The sequence below is a fragment of the Haliotis rubra genome, unplaced genomic scaffold, assembly GCF_003918875.1.
Source record: "Haliotis rubra isolate DU_JTF1 unplaced genomic scaffold, ASM391887v1 Scf116, whole genome shotgun sequence".
Lineage (NCBI taxonomy): Eukaryota > Metazoa > Mollusca > Gastropoda > Lepetellida > Haliotidae > Haliotis > Haliotis rubra.
In genome coordinates, this window is record NW_025765070.1 from 1,636,480 (window position 1) to 1,653,198 (window position 16,719).

Below are 16,719 nucleotides of genomic sequence, written 5' to 3' on the forward strand. Positions count from 1 at the left end.
TAAAAACAACGTCCTTCTTTCAAAGGATTAACCGGCAATACATTATTGCCCATTATTGGCTACGGTAACTAAATTACTGTTTTTAAAGAAGGGCGGACATTATGCAATTAGTTGCCAGGTGTGCTATCTTGGGTGACCAATGAGACTATACACCAATGTGAAATACCTGAAAAGATTTATCACTTTTTCGTATATTAAACTGTTAAAAGACAGTCACTTGGAACAGCTGCAGATGAATGGCATGTCTCAGATTTTTGTGGATATTTATGGATGCATTCCTCGAACAAGGTAATAGCCTGACATTGTTCCTATAACTTTAATCTGTTTTAATTTTAATATTTGCATTTTGTTTTTATTCATTTGTCGTCGCATTCAACAGAATCATTGTTTTTGCCCTGAAGTGTAATGAGACAACATACACTAGGGTGTGTGTGCGAATTATGATTCACATTGGCAAACTATAAAATGTCTAGATATTACAGTTCTGTTATAAATTCACTATAAGTATCAGCAGATCGTCTGCTTTTTTGTTTAGTTTCAAAATGCATACAAGTATGATAATAAACTAATTAGGATTATAAGACCGAATATAAAGACGCACATTGACTAGTATCTACATACTGGTGAGTGGACGTTAACCATGTGAATGTAGCAAGAAATTTATCGTGCAGTATTGTGACTTCGACACCCACCTCGCTTCTACCACCAAATTCTAACAGACCTTAGCCGTCACTTTACGATTTTCAAAAATGGATGGCACCCTGTCGCGAACATCCGCCAGTCTGAGGATAAATGCTATTTAGGTTTGTTTTCACCAAGTTACAAAATCAAAACTACTTTCTACTGGTAGGAAAATATGTATTTGATTGATGGCCAATAGGATTTAACATGACATAACTTATTACATAACAATTTCTCTCGTGGAAGCGAGGTGTGTGTCAATATAATACTACTTACAATATTATTGTTACTTCGACCACAACCTCGCTTCCGAGGAAGAAATCGTTATTTTACAAGTTGTGTCATGGAAAATCTTTATGGTCATCAATCATATACATATTTTACTACAACTAGTAAGTAGGTTTGATTCTTTAACTTCCGTGAAGCGATCTGAACACAAGTAAGATATCGTTTCAGGCTTCCACAAAAGGCTCGCTTCGCACTCACAAACATAACCCGTTTAGCACGAACTGCGGGGTCCTGTGGTAATCTGTGCATGGTGACACCATCGCCGGACCCCAAGGAGCAATTGACGACAAAGTAACGATTCGGCATGTCGTCGTTGATGTCGAAATCATCAAAATGATGAGCGTGCTACACACTTTCTATACAACTAACTGAAAATCGTTCCTCATATGACGTCACTGCAGTGCTCTGGCGACAGAGTTACGTAACCTGTCTGCGGTTTCATTGGCGGGCGAGAGTGAAGCAGGCGACTTTTGGGCAACTTTTAATTGCTCGGTAGTAATTAACCACAAGTTTTTAAAGAATAAATTTGGTGTTCCGCATAAGTCTAACCACAAATCTTTCATATGTAATAGTTAAAAGAGTACAAAAAAACAAAGTTTATTTGTTCTTTAAGAATAGGCATGGAATCTTCTTGTTCCAAAAGGAGGAAGACTAGATCTAAGAACTTAAGCTCCAAGAATGATACTTCCATAGAGTAATTGGAAATCATGTCAGGTCTGTAGCTGTTTCCTGGGATGAGTATGTAGATGTTAAGAAAGTGTCTGCATCCTCCTCTGCTATCCTGCCCCATTCAAAGGAAAAGACAAGTCATAACAGAGACTTGGTCTCTTCTTTGTCACTACCCGGACTTACAAGCTCGGCGGACATTCACTGTGGTTGTCCGAGCAAGCTGCTGTCATTGCTCACCTCAAAAGCACCTATCCCCTTGAAGCTCATTGAAGTGACTCAATTAGTACAGTCAATTATTAGATCTTCAGTTTGCAATCTCATTCACAAAGAAATATTAAATTATGAAGAGTACTACTGTTATTCACATGACGTGTGCAACTCACATTGTGTATAGTTTATACATTCTGTTTTTCTTCTGATGCTACCAGGTATAGTTTTGTGTAATTCCATGACTCACTGATAGACAGGAGTAACCCTATAACAAATTTAATGCAGATTTCACATTCATGTTATGCATTGTACTATCCCTTATATCTACATAGTTCATATTGAAGTAAATCAACACTAACCTTGGGCCCATTCTGAGGGTTCTTGAGGTCTCATATTACCTCCCATTGATTTTGATTTTCATTTAGAAATTTCTGCTCAATCAAATGTTGAGGCATGGTAAAACAATCAGCCCAGTCATCAAAGGTGTAGTTGTATGTTTGGGCATGCCTCAATCCTTTCATGTGAATCCCAGATTTCCCATGATTATATTCCTTGTTTTGTCAGTACTATTCTTGCAACTTTAAAACTTACATACATGTACTATGATATAACTAAATACTGTTCAAAGTGATGTTGACTCAAGTTATTCTGAAATGATCTTGCTTCCAATTTCTGAATTTACAATATAAACGCCTCAAACATGAAAAATATGATGAAAGCAATGGTCTGTTTTTCAATAAAAACCTTTTTTCTTCACAGATATGCAGAGAAAAACAACTATCCTGTTTGGAATCACATCACATTACCTAGAGTTGGAGCTGTAAAAGTTGTTCTTGAATCATTAGCCGATGGGTTGTCTTCACCCTTTGATACAGGAGAGTCATCAGTGAAAATATCAGGTATTGTGTTCACATTGGTCCTATCTTGCAGGTCATAAGCTTTGAAATAGTGATGGCACATTGACCTCCTGTGTACCCAATACTGACCTTGGATAAATATTGGAAAAACATAAAGGACATACAGGAAAAGGTTGTTAATCTGTCAGTGATGAAATACTTAGCCTGCATATCCATGTGTTTACATTACATGCTAAGACTATTCAAAGTGAAAGTTGTTTTACTGTGCTACAAACACAGATACCAGTGATGAATATGTGCATATTGTGTACCACATACCCTGGCAAAAACTTGCACTATGCATGTCATTACTGTCTTTGTTCCCTGGGGGCTATATCCCCTTTTCCTACATGAAAAGTTGATCTTTTATCATACAATGGATGGTGTTCTCAGCAGGATAAAGCCAACGGATATTTTCGGTATCCGTTGGGGTCATATACGGATATCGATGCAAATTAGAGAGGCCATATGCAAATTTCAGTGACTACTTTCACAGTGTAAACAAACATGGCGTCAAGGGTCGGCGGTCGTGTCCGGATTGACGGCCGTGGTTACGGTACTGTCAGTGCTTTGATCCCAGAAAATTCATGCCTGGTTTTGATAGATGGAGTAGATTACAAAGATAGCAACATCATTTCCCCGACCGACTGTCAGTGTTAGCGAGAGAACGGTGCACAGTGTCACGCTAACATTAAAGCGTATTTGGTTGTTCAAAAGGTTAATTGAAGGTTTCTGAAGTTCCACGTGAGTTTGTTGTTATTTTTCAAACGTAAGCTAAGATTTGTTGACAACAATACGTGCTTTAGCATGAAAGCTTACTGGGAACTAGATGACCGCTGAGTGATCAGGAGAAAATTATGTCACTGGGCATGTGACGTAACGTATTACTCCGCACATATTTGTGACGTCATAGACATTCCACGAAATTTAGTTTCATGATTTGTGGCATTTGAAATCGCATTTTTAAAATTTATAAAGCAAAAATGACATTGTATGATAAATAGGTTATCACACTCGTGTGTTTTGGGATGGTTAATATCCTGCATTAGGAATAAACACTATGTATGTCTCGCCAAGGCTCGCTAAATACAATGATTATTCCTAATGCAGGATATTAACCATCCCAAAACACACTCGCATGATAACCTATATTTATCACACTTAACATATGCAGATGTCCAACATCATTTTGGTAAGTCCATCAGAGTTTTGATTGTCATAAGTCATGTGGAATGGACAATATATTTTGTTTTGTAGTTTTATTGTTTTTTGTGATCATGTGATCATGTTGATCACCTATAAACAGTTATATGCAGTTCAGAATTGAATGTATTCAACATTGTTGTCCATAATTCACAAAATTCCTAAAGGATCCTCTACTTTTGCATCCCTTTAACATCGTAAAAGTCTGCATGCTTCCAGCAACACATCAGGATGGGGTTTTCAGAGCAATCAACAAGATCTGCCCAGCTTTGATTCTAAATATTTCATTCAGTATTTCTTACCTTTCTGCAGTTCTTATGTTAACAATCTGTACTGACCTCAGATTTTTAGGACATTACTCTGATGCGACAACATGTCTTGACATGAAGTCTCTTTGGAAATTGTTTAGAGATATTTTTCTCTTTTGGGTTTTCTTGCAAAATGTTGTCATCAAAAGGGTCCTTTTTCAAATATTATTGCTTTGGGCATAATATCATCTTTAATCTCCTCCAGTAAATATACATTGTTGCCAGAAACCCTGTATTTTGGTTGTCATCACCACATAAACATTTTCATCTTGTTTGTGCTTTGGTCACCAGCACGGCCTCCATAATGTCCAGAGCCAGAGAACAAGTGGGGTTAGAGTATGTTTATAGGACTGCATGTGTTTTGTGTGTCAGCCTAAGTCTTCACATGCGATGTTTTTACATAGAGCCTGACACCACTGGAGCTAGAGGATCATATTCCACTTGAGACCCACCCACTACACATCCAGTTCACATGTGGTGTGAAACTCCTAGGAAGGGTATGACTTAAACCATGCCCAGAGAGAAGAAACTCACAAGTAAAGCGATCTTAGCACTATGGCGACCACATTTCCTATTCCTTAACATAGACTTGGGATAATCTTAGCAATGAAGTTGTTTGGTAAATGGCACCCAGGACACCCCATATTTTGGAGGCAAAAGGAGGAATTTACCACCTCATGTGAATCACTCAAGCCAACACGGAGGAGGAAGAAATTATGTTCCTAGAGGTTTGAATACTCAGGTGAAACAGTGTTATTTTTCTATTTGAACACATAAGTACTTCACGCAAACATGGATGATGTAATTATCAACCAGATTAGCAATGGCATCAAGGATTTGAGAGGTGACAACAAACTACCACCTCCCCTGTTAAACACCAAATGGAACCCATGATTGCTGTTTATCTGACAGTCTCAGTGTTGTTGATGACTTCTACAAACTAGATTCTTCTCCTTAGATTGTCATTGCAAATGTCCAAAGTCAACATTCTTTTTTAAAGCAGTTGTCATGCTTCGAATTTTGGGACCAACTGTTGTGTATCTATGACTACAGCATCACACTGACCTTTCCATTATGGCCTCACTCCACCTACTAATTTGGTAATGTCATACTTTGTTCATACGTTGATTGTGTTTTGAACCAGTTTATATGACAATTCCACCTTGAATACACAGTTTATAGTGACCTATCATTTTCTTACCTTCCTCAAAGTTATTTGTGCTGTGACCTGGATAGAAACTTTTGGACCTAAAATATAGCCAAAAACTGTGTACAAAGGCTTTTGATATCATCCAACTGACAACACCAATGAATCAGGACATAACTTCACTTGTGAGTACCATTGACTGTTTACTTGAAAAAATCAAACTGTTGGAAGAATTTTATGAAATGGAATTATTAGAAAGTGAAGAAGAAATTACAGAAAAATAACTGATTCCATTGATGTTCAGACTGAACATATTGAAAATCATGTTAAGTACCATCAGTTTATCAAAATTAAATATGCCAAGCTTCTATTGTCACTAGAGATGTTTTATGTTATCAACAAGATTCTCTGATAAATGATCATTACTGTTGTATTTGCTGCCAAATACCATGATGAACATGCCATTCATACTATGACAGAAAATGGTGAAATGTTTTCACTGCGGTTTATTGTTGTGTCCATTATTGGTATGCCCCGTCAGAACCAGCAGATATTAGTGAGATGGATTCTGCATCTGAGAGGTATTAAGCTGGAAAATCCTGTCAAGGACAACAAACAGTTAAAATATCTCAGTGAGTTGGTGCCAGTTTCTAGTGGGATTTTGTGCTTGATCACGTCATTCGTGAAGATGGACCTACTGCAATTAAATCTAAACTTGGCTACCTCCTCTCTGGTGGAGTATCATGGGTAAATCTAATGGTTCTAAATGCATTTTGTCCCCCTTAGGTACAAAAACATTGCTCATCCTATGGGAAAGTTATGTCTCCTTAGGATCCACATAGAGATTGCTGGGAGTGTGTCCTCACTCTTTCATCTCCCACTGTGAGGCTTGTCAGCCACTATCTCCATCAGCTTTCGAGAAATATGCCCTGGTTGTTAAAAAGGGTCAAGAAAAACGACAGTGAAGAAACTGTGCTCCAGATGGTCATAGATAATCAGTTAGTTAGACTTGTAGGGAGCTAGGCATCCCTCCTGTCTTCTCTGATCCTGGCACGCCCCCATCTGTCATCCCCCTCTGGCTGTTAACCCCAAGTTCGTTACTGTAAAAGCCTTGTCAGTGGCTCTAAAGCTTGGAGATTTGAAAAATTGTCTAGTGGATCAAATTCAGTGCTTTGTCAGGATAAGAGCAACCACCATGATCTTTCTCCTCCTCATAAGAGAGACAGGTCAGACCACACCAGCTGCTACTGTCCCCTCAACTCAGGTTTACAATGAGACGCAAGGCAGGACCACTGACTTTGATCTTACGGACCGCATATGTAATGAAAGTTCAGTGAGTGTTCAAGTGAAAGTAACTGCCTGCATGGTCAACACAGACAACATGGTTCATAGGAGATCGGCTGATCCTGTTAGAGGACATCATTGCAGAGACAACAGGATCAGAGATAACAGTACACATGCAGAGAGATAATCTAGTACAGGTTCAATGTACCACAGGCATACTCATATGAGCAGGAAAGAAACTCCACAGGACGGTCAGGCAGCTTTGACTCCACAGGCTAAATGGTCCCTGATACTTTAAGCCCTACAATAAACCTCTATTTATAGTCACTCTTCTCACAGCCGTACAGAGGATCAAGAATTTACATGAAGAATTTACATCTATTGAATTAAGAACAGAATCCTCAGACTGATCCACATCTGTGGACAAGGTGTCTGCACTAGGTGTCCTTTTTCCAGAGTCAATGCCGCAATATAATTAATTGGAAAAAATTAAGCCAAGTCCATCAAAGGGGACTACTTTCACTTTTATGGATTGTCTGAGAATCCAATTTACAGTCAAGGGAATTCCCTTCCTGTTTATTCGCATCATTCGTGCAGAGGACACTTTAGCTTCATTCATACATATTTTGCCACTTTCAATACCTGAATCCAGACAGGAATGAAACAACATAGATGCAGGGCCTGCAGGTTCACTTGCATGTTTCTTTTTTTTCCTGGATTACACAAATGATGTGTTCAGGTTTTAGTTTTAAGTCACATGTTTTAAGCTGTTTCGACCTATTTTCAGCACACCAATGATTGAATTTGGCAGTCACTGATCATTTCACTTTAAATTGCTGCTTTCTTACTGACATGCTTGTCCTGGTTTGTTACTGTCTGACTGTTGTAGTTCTCGCCTCTTTATCGTGATTTGCAGGCCCTGTGAACTTTGTTTTGATGCTTCTCTCCATTGACTGGCAACTGACTTTGTGGGTGTGTCAAGTTATGTGCACCTGATACATGTCACGCCACAGTATCTATTCCTTCACCTGGAATGTTTATCAATCTCGAAATACATGTCTGCATTACTTTATACGACTGTTTTTAATGAAACTATTGTTGATATGGGTTTTTTTTATTGCCCAATTTAATTATGAGGATTATTCATTGAGGTACGAATAAAAAAATCAAGGTGCAAACTGTGTAGGGGACCTCAATCTACTAAACAAAATATGCAGTCGATTCTTAAAGGTCACATGCAACATAAAACACAACTTTGCAGATTCTGATACCTTTCGGTATGGACTTACCGAAACAAATCATCAAAAATGCAAATTCAACTTATAAAGTTGAAAAATAACATGATGAAAAAAACCGTGCGAAATCGGAGTTCATACGAGTCACCAATTGGTTTCAACAGCTGGGCTACGCTCATAGCACGTGTGCAGTGAAATAGGTTTGCGCAACTTGGAAGGGGGCTGTCCGGTGAATACTCGGTGATGGCTTTGGTGTGAGCTATTTTCCTAATGTTTTGTTGCTATCTCACAGGCGCAAGCTTTTTATATGTTATGACATTAAATAAACTGTTTATATAATTTCATTTGTCTATTTCACCACACGTTCTTCTTACCGAGTCACTTTCTCAGTTCGATACTTAAAAGCATTGTCATTATTTAGCGTTGACAGAATTTCTAACTGTGATATAGATATGTCGTTGTCACAGACAAAACTCAATGTCTTGTTTTATTGACACCTGTGTGTCTGCCTGCCTGTCTGCTAATGACAATATTCAATACACAACTTCGATCACTGACCACATGCAATTTGAACTTAACACCAGTCAGGCTATACACCATAAACAAAACGCATTGATTTATGGCCCGAGTTCAGTCTCTGTCACATTATGTAATTACACAGACAGGCAGGTGTGATATTTGAACACATGACATGTTATGATATCTGTTGATTGCAAAATGTTATACACAAAAAATGAGCATGTATTTACAAAACCCAACATCTCTATATATACACACACAATGAGACGTGAGGGCATCTGCAAATGAACCAGCCGTTACACTTGAGTGCACACCCACCCGCTCTGACTGGGTTCGGTATCCCGGCTGCTTCGTTTCTTGGGAAGTAAACCCAAGTACACAATATTGCACTTTTGATTTGCGATTGTACGCTTATAATTTTGTTTATATATTTTTTCATAACCAGCCATGTATATTATATGTCATGAATAAGTGATAATTGTGTTTTAATTATGTTTGATTTTTTTGGTTGCATGTGACCTTTAAGTATATGGAGTTATGTTGCTGTAGGATTTCATTAGCTGGATATATTTGGAAAATGTGTTAAGGGATATCCCTTTTGAATTCCCAGCAAACAACCTTGGCTGAAGAAATGGACAGTGTAACAGTTGACCTATAGCAACTTTTCTAAAAGGACAAAAAAAATGGTTTTGATAAAAAAGCATTCCATTATGTGCTAGGTGAATGTAAACACCACTTAACCCTATCCTTTATCTTTGTGGCAACAGACAACACCACAGTGGCTGCTCATATGGACACGAGGGAAACAGATGGATTGATTTAATGAGCAAGACTACACAGTTGTTTGTTGTGGCAAATGTGATCAGCTGCAGGATGATAGATAGATGGATATACCTTATTTTTCCTTATCCTGACTCATGCTCTTTTTGCTTGTCTTCTTCTTCTTGCGAACATAGTGGAACACTTGTATCTCCCTAATTGAAGCTCCCTTCAATTTAAAATCACTAATTAGTACTCACCAAGAGTTGCCCCTCTTTGCCTTTTGGCGGGAAAGACGGCGCCACCGTTCCCCACATGCTTCACTCTCTCCTCCTTCGCCCAGTGAGCAGGATGTGAGAGCGCCTGTGTCTCCCTACGGCACTATATCCTTTGATTATTTTTACTTAATTACCTCTACAAGTCCCTTATAGAGGTTTACCTAGTATCCTTCAACAATATGTTTTGATAATTATTTGTATTTACTGCTGTTTATTCGCGGTATATTCCGTCTTTGTTCAGTAGGTTACGTTCATGAAAAATTCTGTACTGTTTGCAAGTTACGTTTTTCTGCTGCTGATCCGCATTTAATATGCCCTAGCCATACTGTACCATGTTCTTTCAGTTCAGGTTGCAGTTTTTGCAATAATTTATATAATTCTACATTTAACAAATATTTACTTTGCGTCTTGTGACGCCACAGCAGATAGGTCACGTAAGCTATATCCAGGCATGGATATGCGGCTGAATCCCTCTCAAGTCAACTGCTGTCGGATGATCCCCTCCTGTCTGGTGTTCAGCTAAAGTTCTCTTGGAGGAGAGGCGTGGGATGCAGTCTGCCGTCTCCAAGAAGCGACCTGCATCACCAGACATCCCGTTGTCGCAGTCTAGACGAAGAGGGCATCTACATTTCAGCGCAGAATCCGCACCCCCAGGGCAGCGTCTACCACCAAGGGGAAGCCAGCGCAGACTGCACGAACTTTCTCGGCCGAGATTGTTCCCGTCGCAGAACAGGGCCTGTATGATGAGCAGTCACTCATCATTCCCGAGGTTCATCACAAGAGACGACCGGTATCAGCTACAGTGATGTCAGCGCAGATCCACAATCAGCCCGATGTATCAACGCTGATGACTGATGATCTTCCCATGGGTCTCGTCACCACCAACGCAAATAGGGCAGCATCTACAACTTCGCAGACGATGTATAGACACCATCCTCTACTCAGAGAAGGCTACACACCCCTTAGATGACGACAACTCTACGGGACGTCTGCGCGCAGACTACAAGAACTTTCTCTGCCGAGATTGTTCCGTTGACGGTACAGGGACTCTCCGATGATCAACCGATCATCTTCCCAGAGGTTCATCACAAGTAACGACCAGTCACCTTCGGTGACTTCAGGGCAGATCTCCACGGTACCCGAGGTATCTACGATGACAACAGATGAGCGGCCTGTGGACCACGTCGCTATCAACGCAGAAAGGGCAGCGCTACTACCACCGCAGACCTTCAAACCGGGGGACGTTATGCAGGAGATGATCAACGTTACGGCCTGGAGAAGAAGTCACAGCCCACAACGAGGTCCCGAGCCTTCGCGAAGGTTCCAACGCAGACGTCGTCTCTGAGGGACCCTTCATCAACGTGACATCTGGAAGCAGATCACACTACAGGCCAGCCTTCGCGAAGGTCGACTTAACCATCCCCTGCGGCGGACACGGACGATCAGCATTCGCGAAGGAGTAATCGCCATCCCTGGATACAGAATCGGACCACCAGCGTTCGCAAAGGCGTTCGCGAAGGACCAGTCGCCATCCCCCAGATGCGGAATCAGCGTTCGCGAAGGAGAATTCTTCCATCCCCAGATACAGAATCAGACGACCAGCGTTCGCGAAGGCGTTCGCGTAGTACCAGTCGCCACTCCCCAAGTACGGACTCAGATGAGCCTTCGCGAAGGTTCCAACGCAGACGTCGTCTCTGAGGGACCCTTCATCAACGTGACACCTTGAAGCAGATCACACTACAGGCCAGCCTTCGCGAAGGTCGACTCAACCATCCCCTGCGGCGGACACGGACGATCAGCATTCGCGAAGGAAGAATCGCCATCCCTGGATACAGAATCGGACCACCAGCGTTCGCAAAGGTGTTCGCGAAGGACCAGTCGCCATCCCCCAGATGTGGAATCAGCGTTCGCGAAGGAGAATTCTTCCATCCCCGGATACAGAATCAGACAACCAGCGTTCGCGAAGGCGTTCGCGAAGTACCAGTCGCCACTCCCCAAGTACGGACTCAGATGAGCCGTCTGGAGGAAAGTACAAGACCTTGGACTTGCTGTCCAGTACCAGGAGAACCCAGAGGTCAGACTCTGGGTCAGAAGAGCATCATCCCTGGCACTGTTACCAGAAGGTGATGTGCAAGATGCCTGGGTCGACGCCATGGACAATACACCTTAAGTAGACAACGCCCAGAGATTTAACGACTACATTGTGACAACTTGGGTTGATGATGATGCAAGATTCCCCATCCCGCTATGGAATCACCACCGCAACGTTGGGCCTCGAACGAATAATCTTGAAGGCTTCCACTACCGTATGAACAAGACTCTGCCACACCATCATCCAAACATCTATTGCTTTGTTGAGCTGATCAAGCAGATTGAGAAGTCTGAATCTGCCAAGATGCGCCAAATCGACGTCGGTGCTGCCATCCAGGGAAGAAAGCGAGTGTATCGTGAAAAAGAAAACAGACTTGTCCGATTGTGGGACCAACTTGGAACAGGCCAGAAAAACTCTGTTCAATTTCTGGATGCTGTTGGCCTCCTCCACCCAACTGACCATTAAAGGCAAACTGTGAATTTAAGTAATTTAAGTTATAATAATGCTGAAGACAGAAGAATAATTTTTATTCAAGTGTCCAGTGCTTACAATATGTTAAAAGCACTATAAGTGCTGAGATAAGACATATATATATATATAATAAAATATATTGTTAAACATTTACATTTACATTTTAAGTGCACAGATTATGTATGTATACTTTGCTGAAAACAGAAGAAGAATTATTATTCAAGTGTCTATTCAATATGTCACCATTTTAACATGTATACTTTGACAGATTCACTGATGTGAAGCTATATTTTTGTTTCTTGGATCATTCCATTTTATTACAAAGGTAGTTGTTGGTGCAGTCAACCATACCATATGTTGTTTGAACCCGTGGGACAAGTGGGACATATGACTAATGAGAGTGGGACGTATGACTAATGAGAGGACACCCTCTTTTGCCATTGGGGCAAGTTGTTTATTTAAGGAGTAAGAGGATTATGAGGCATGGTCGACTGGGTTTGTTTGTTTAACTCATTAAGCCCGAGAGACACTTCACTACTCAACACCTGGAACCCCTTGCTGATTGCCCTGCTCACTGTTGCGAAGCTAATTAGTGCTATTCACACCTGATTTCCCTGGCAGGTTTCGGGGATGACAGGAAACTGTCTAGTCGTACAAACAAGCTCTGATTGTTTAATTGTGTCGTTAAGATACAAGTTAACAGAAAGCAGGTGTGAATACAAAAGTAGCATCCTCTCACTTTGGCTGCAGGAAACTCAGTCTCGATGACCACAACAGGATACCACCCTTGCAACCACTTGTCAAAGCGTTCCACAATCAATTATCCACAAAGGATATAGTTGCGTTTTCTGGAGAGCAGTTCTTACTGGCATTGTATGGAGCACCTAAGTCTGTTAAATTCCTGAATGAACACAGATATCATTGTTTCACAAGAGCCGTTGCCAAGTGTCCCATTCACACACAAATGCAGTTATCTGCCTTGCCACCTACATCGGCAGCAACAAGAGAACATTGTCTGAGGGTTTATCTGCAAGTGCAGCAATGGCTTGGAAGAAGTCTTCCACCAAATGGATGGGGATGGCAAACTGTTTGTGGCCAGCTCAAGCAAGTAACAACCCGTGACCCCCCCAGCACCAGAGACATTGATCAACATGATCAAATGCAATTATAAAACAGGGTGTGAGTGTATGTGTGGGTGCAGAAAGGCAGGATTGAAATGTTCGCGTCTATGTAAATATTGTCATGGTAGTTGCAGCAATTCAAATGCAGTATACCCTGCAGAGGAGTTGAGTTGAGTTGGGCTTTACGTCACATCGGCATTATTCCAGCCATATAGTGACGAGAACAAGTCTGCATTAATATACATTGTAAGTACAAAGTGGTTTCGTTTCAAAGACATACATTCATTACGTTGTCATTTTAGAACAGAGTATGTCATAGCACTAGATTGAAAAGCAGATACATTCGTTATTGACATTACACAGTTACATTTTATGATATAGATCGACTTCCCTCAGGTAGTTTAGTATCAGATGAGCGCTCACGCTGGAGAACAGATCTTTCAGATTGGTTGCGTGATAATGCGAGTCCCTTGCAGATGTAAAATCCACACAGTCAAGCAGAATATGCTTGACGGTGAGAGCCTCATCGCAGGAGAGACATATGGGGGGTCCATCCCCATCTGTTTTTAGCAGATAGTCATGTGTAAACCGACTATGGCCAATACGACATCGTCGTAAAATTACTTCATCACGTCTTGACTGGCAACCCAAGCAGGTATAACCGACTGTTGGCTTCAATTCATGGAGTTTGTTTCCTTCTACTTGGGTGTCCCACCTTTTGCATCAAGTCCCAGTATAGCTTTTGATAGTGGGTTTGAAATCACTGTACGGGATTAGCAGTGGAGATAGGGGCTTTTCAAGAGCTGCTTTGCTGCAGCATCGGCCTTAGTGTTACCTGCTATGCCGACGTGACCCGCAACCAGCAGAGGATGATGTCATATTGGCTAGTAGAAAGGTCGTTGTACAGTTCTAATATGTCCAGGATGATTGGGTGACTTGAAGTCACGTTTAGAAGTGCTTGAAGGCAGGATAATGAATCTGTAAATAATGATGAAGTTTTGGACTGATTTTGCTGTTGAATGTAGGTCAGAGCCGAGAAGATAGCTTTGGCTTCAGCGGTGAAAATGGAACTGTTGTCGGGGATCCTAGAGGAGACAGTCTTGGCTCCAATGACTGTAGCGCTGGCAACTTGGCCATTGTCATTGGATCCGTCTGTGAAGATGGATCTGTGAGTGTTATACTTCGAACGTAACTGGTTGTATTCCTGTTGGAACACCAAGGGATTTGTTTCAGACTTTTTGAGTTTGGTGAGAGTAAGATCGACCTGTGGTTTCACCATTTGCCATGGTGGTGAGGACAGAAGTCGGTAAGGCGCAATGATGTTGAGATCAATTTTAGCTGCAGATATGTGTGGTTTGATCCTTATTCCAAGTGGTGGAACCAGGCTTGGCAGTTTAGGAAATAAGTTTTCATAGAGGGGGTTGAAAACACAGTTGTATGCTGGATTGGACTCATTTGAACGTAATTTAGTGATATACTGCAGTGAGAGTTTAATGCGGCGTTGTTCAAGGGAAGGTTCATTGGCCTCCGCATATAGACTGTCTACCGGAGAGGTCCTAAAAGCTCCCAGGCAGAGCCTTAGTCCTTGGTGGTGGATAGAGTCTAATTTTTCTAAATTGCTTTTGCAGGCTCCACCGTAGACAATGGAGCCATAATCCAGTTTACTGCGGACTAATGATCTGTACAGGTGAAGGAGGGTGTTAATTTTGATGCTAAAAAGTGTGACAGACAGGATGCTGCCTTGGGGGACGCCCTGATCTTGGTGGAAGTAGTCAGACAGTGTGGAACCCACCCGAACTTGGAATTGTCTGTTATTTAGAAACCGAGATATGAATTGAGGTAGTCTACCCCTCAATCCAAACTCGTGTAAATCTTTTAGGATACCATGTTTCCATGTTGTATCATATGCTTTTTCTAAGTCGAAAAAGATAGATACTGCATGTTGTTTGTTGACAATGGAGTTTTTTATGAATGCTTCCAGACGCACCAGATGGTCAATGGTACTTCGGTTTTTTTCCGAAACCACATTGGAGGTCACTGAGGAGGTTATTGGTCTCCAAGTACCAGATTAATCGATTGTTGACCATGCGCTCCATGGTTTTGCAAACACAGCTAGTTAGTGATATAGGGACGGTAGTTTGAGGGATCAGTATGGTCGCGACCTGGTTTTGGTATAGGGATGATGATGGCATTATGCCACGAAGGGGAAGTGTCGGATGTCCAGATGTCATCAAATATATTTAGGAGTGTTTCCAAGCCTATGTCAGGGAGGTGTTTTAGAAGCTGATAATGGATTTCATCAGCTCCTGCCGCGAGTGTCGTGGAGCCTGTCCTAGGGCAGTACGTAATTCATGGAGGGAAAACGTTTTGTTGTAATCCTCCCCATTATCAGAGTTAAAATTGACTGGTTTCTTTTCTTGTTGGGTTTGATATTTCTGGAACTGAGGGTTATAATTTGATGAGGACGAGTGGTTTGCCAAAGTTTCGCCAAGTTTGTTTGCAATTTCAGATTTATTTGTTAGAAGGGAGTCGCCATCTTTCAGGTGGTGAACTCCTGATTTTGACCCTTTGCCCTTGATCTTTTGAATCATGTTCCACACCTTGGACATGGGTGTGCGGGAGTTGATTTTGGACACATATTTCCTCCATGAGCCGCGTTTAGTTTGTTTGAAGGTAACGTTTTGCTCTGGCATTTGTCATTTTAACAGCATTCAGGTTATGCACTGTCGGATGTTGTCGGAAATATTTTTCCGCCTTCTTCCTATTTTCCTAGCTTGTTTGCAGTTTGTATCAAACCATGGTTTACGTATATGTGCGGGTTTGCAGAGGACTTAGGAATAGTTTTGTCTCCGATGGCATTTAGGACGTCTGAAAATAGTTCCATGGGGTCAGGAACATTCCTGAAGTTGTCCGGCTTAAGTTTTTCTGAACATAGGGTTTGGAATAAAGGCCAGTTGGCCTTAGTAAAATTCCATCTTGTTGATGGTGGTTCATCCGTGGGGTTGATAGGAGTAAGAATTGTTGGGAAGTGGTCGCTTCCGCAGAAAGGTCGATCATGGACCCGACCATTCGAACTCATTAAAAGATTAGAATCTGTAAGTGATAGATCGAGAGCAGAGTATGATCCAGTGGCAGGATGGAGAGGAGAATGAAGAAGATCATGAACTACCATCTGATGAAACATCTCATGAATTGTCTCCTAGCGATGCTGATGAGAGTGAAGTTGAAGATGAGCCACAGCCTTCAACTTCCTCCAGACTGACAAGGAAAAGAAAATTATCTTTTTAGATCTTAAATCATACATGTTTGAATATTCCCTGTTACATAATCTGTAAATAGTGTTTGATAGTCTTGGTATTCTGCAGAATGTCAGTTATTTTTAGGTACTGTCAGGTTGACGTGTGATATTTTCTTGAAATGGTGAGCATCCAAGGGCGATAACTCTTTTTATAGCATGGAAATGGCTACTTAAATGTGTTTTTATGAAATTATAAAATTTCACTTGCTTGATTTTGGGGTGTAAAAAATCAAATTATTGCAATTGTTTGGCCATTTATT

The 16,719-nt window shown here is 41.2% G+C and overlaps 1 protein-coding gene across 2 annotated transcripts in view; it reads left to right on the top strand.

Annotated features, from left to right (window-relative positions):
• The window catches only part of LOC124256276 (acyl-CoA:lysophosphatidylglycerol acyltransferase 1-like), a 189,402-nt gene that overhangs the window by 130,090 nt on the left and 42,593 nt on the right, over nt 1–16,719 (top strand). For both annotated transcript variants that reach the window (XM_046690251.1, XM_046690257.1), the window contains exon 5: nt 2,608–2,747. In XM_046690251.1, the coding sequence (XP_046546207.1) occupies nt 2,608–2,747 (140 nt within the window). The remainder of the gene's footprint in view (nt 1–2,607; nt 2,748–16,719) is intronic.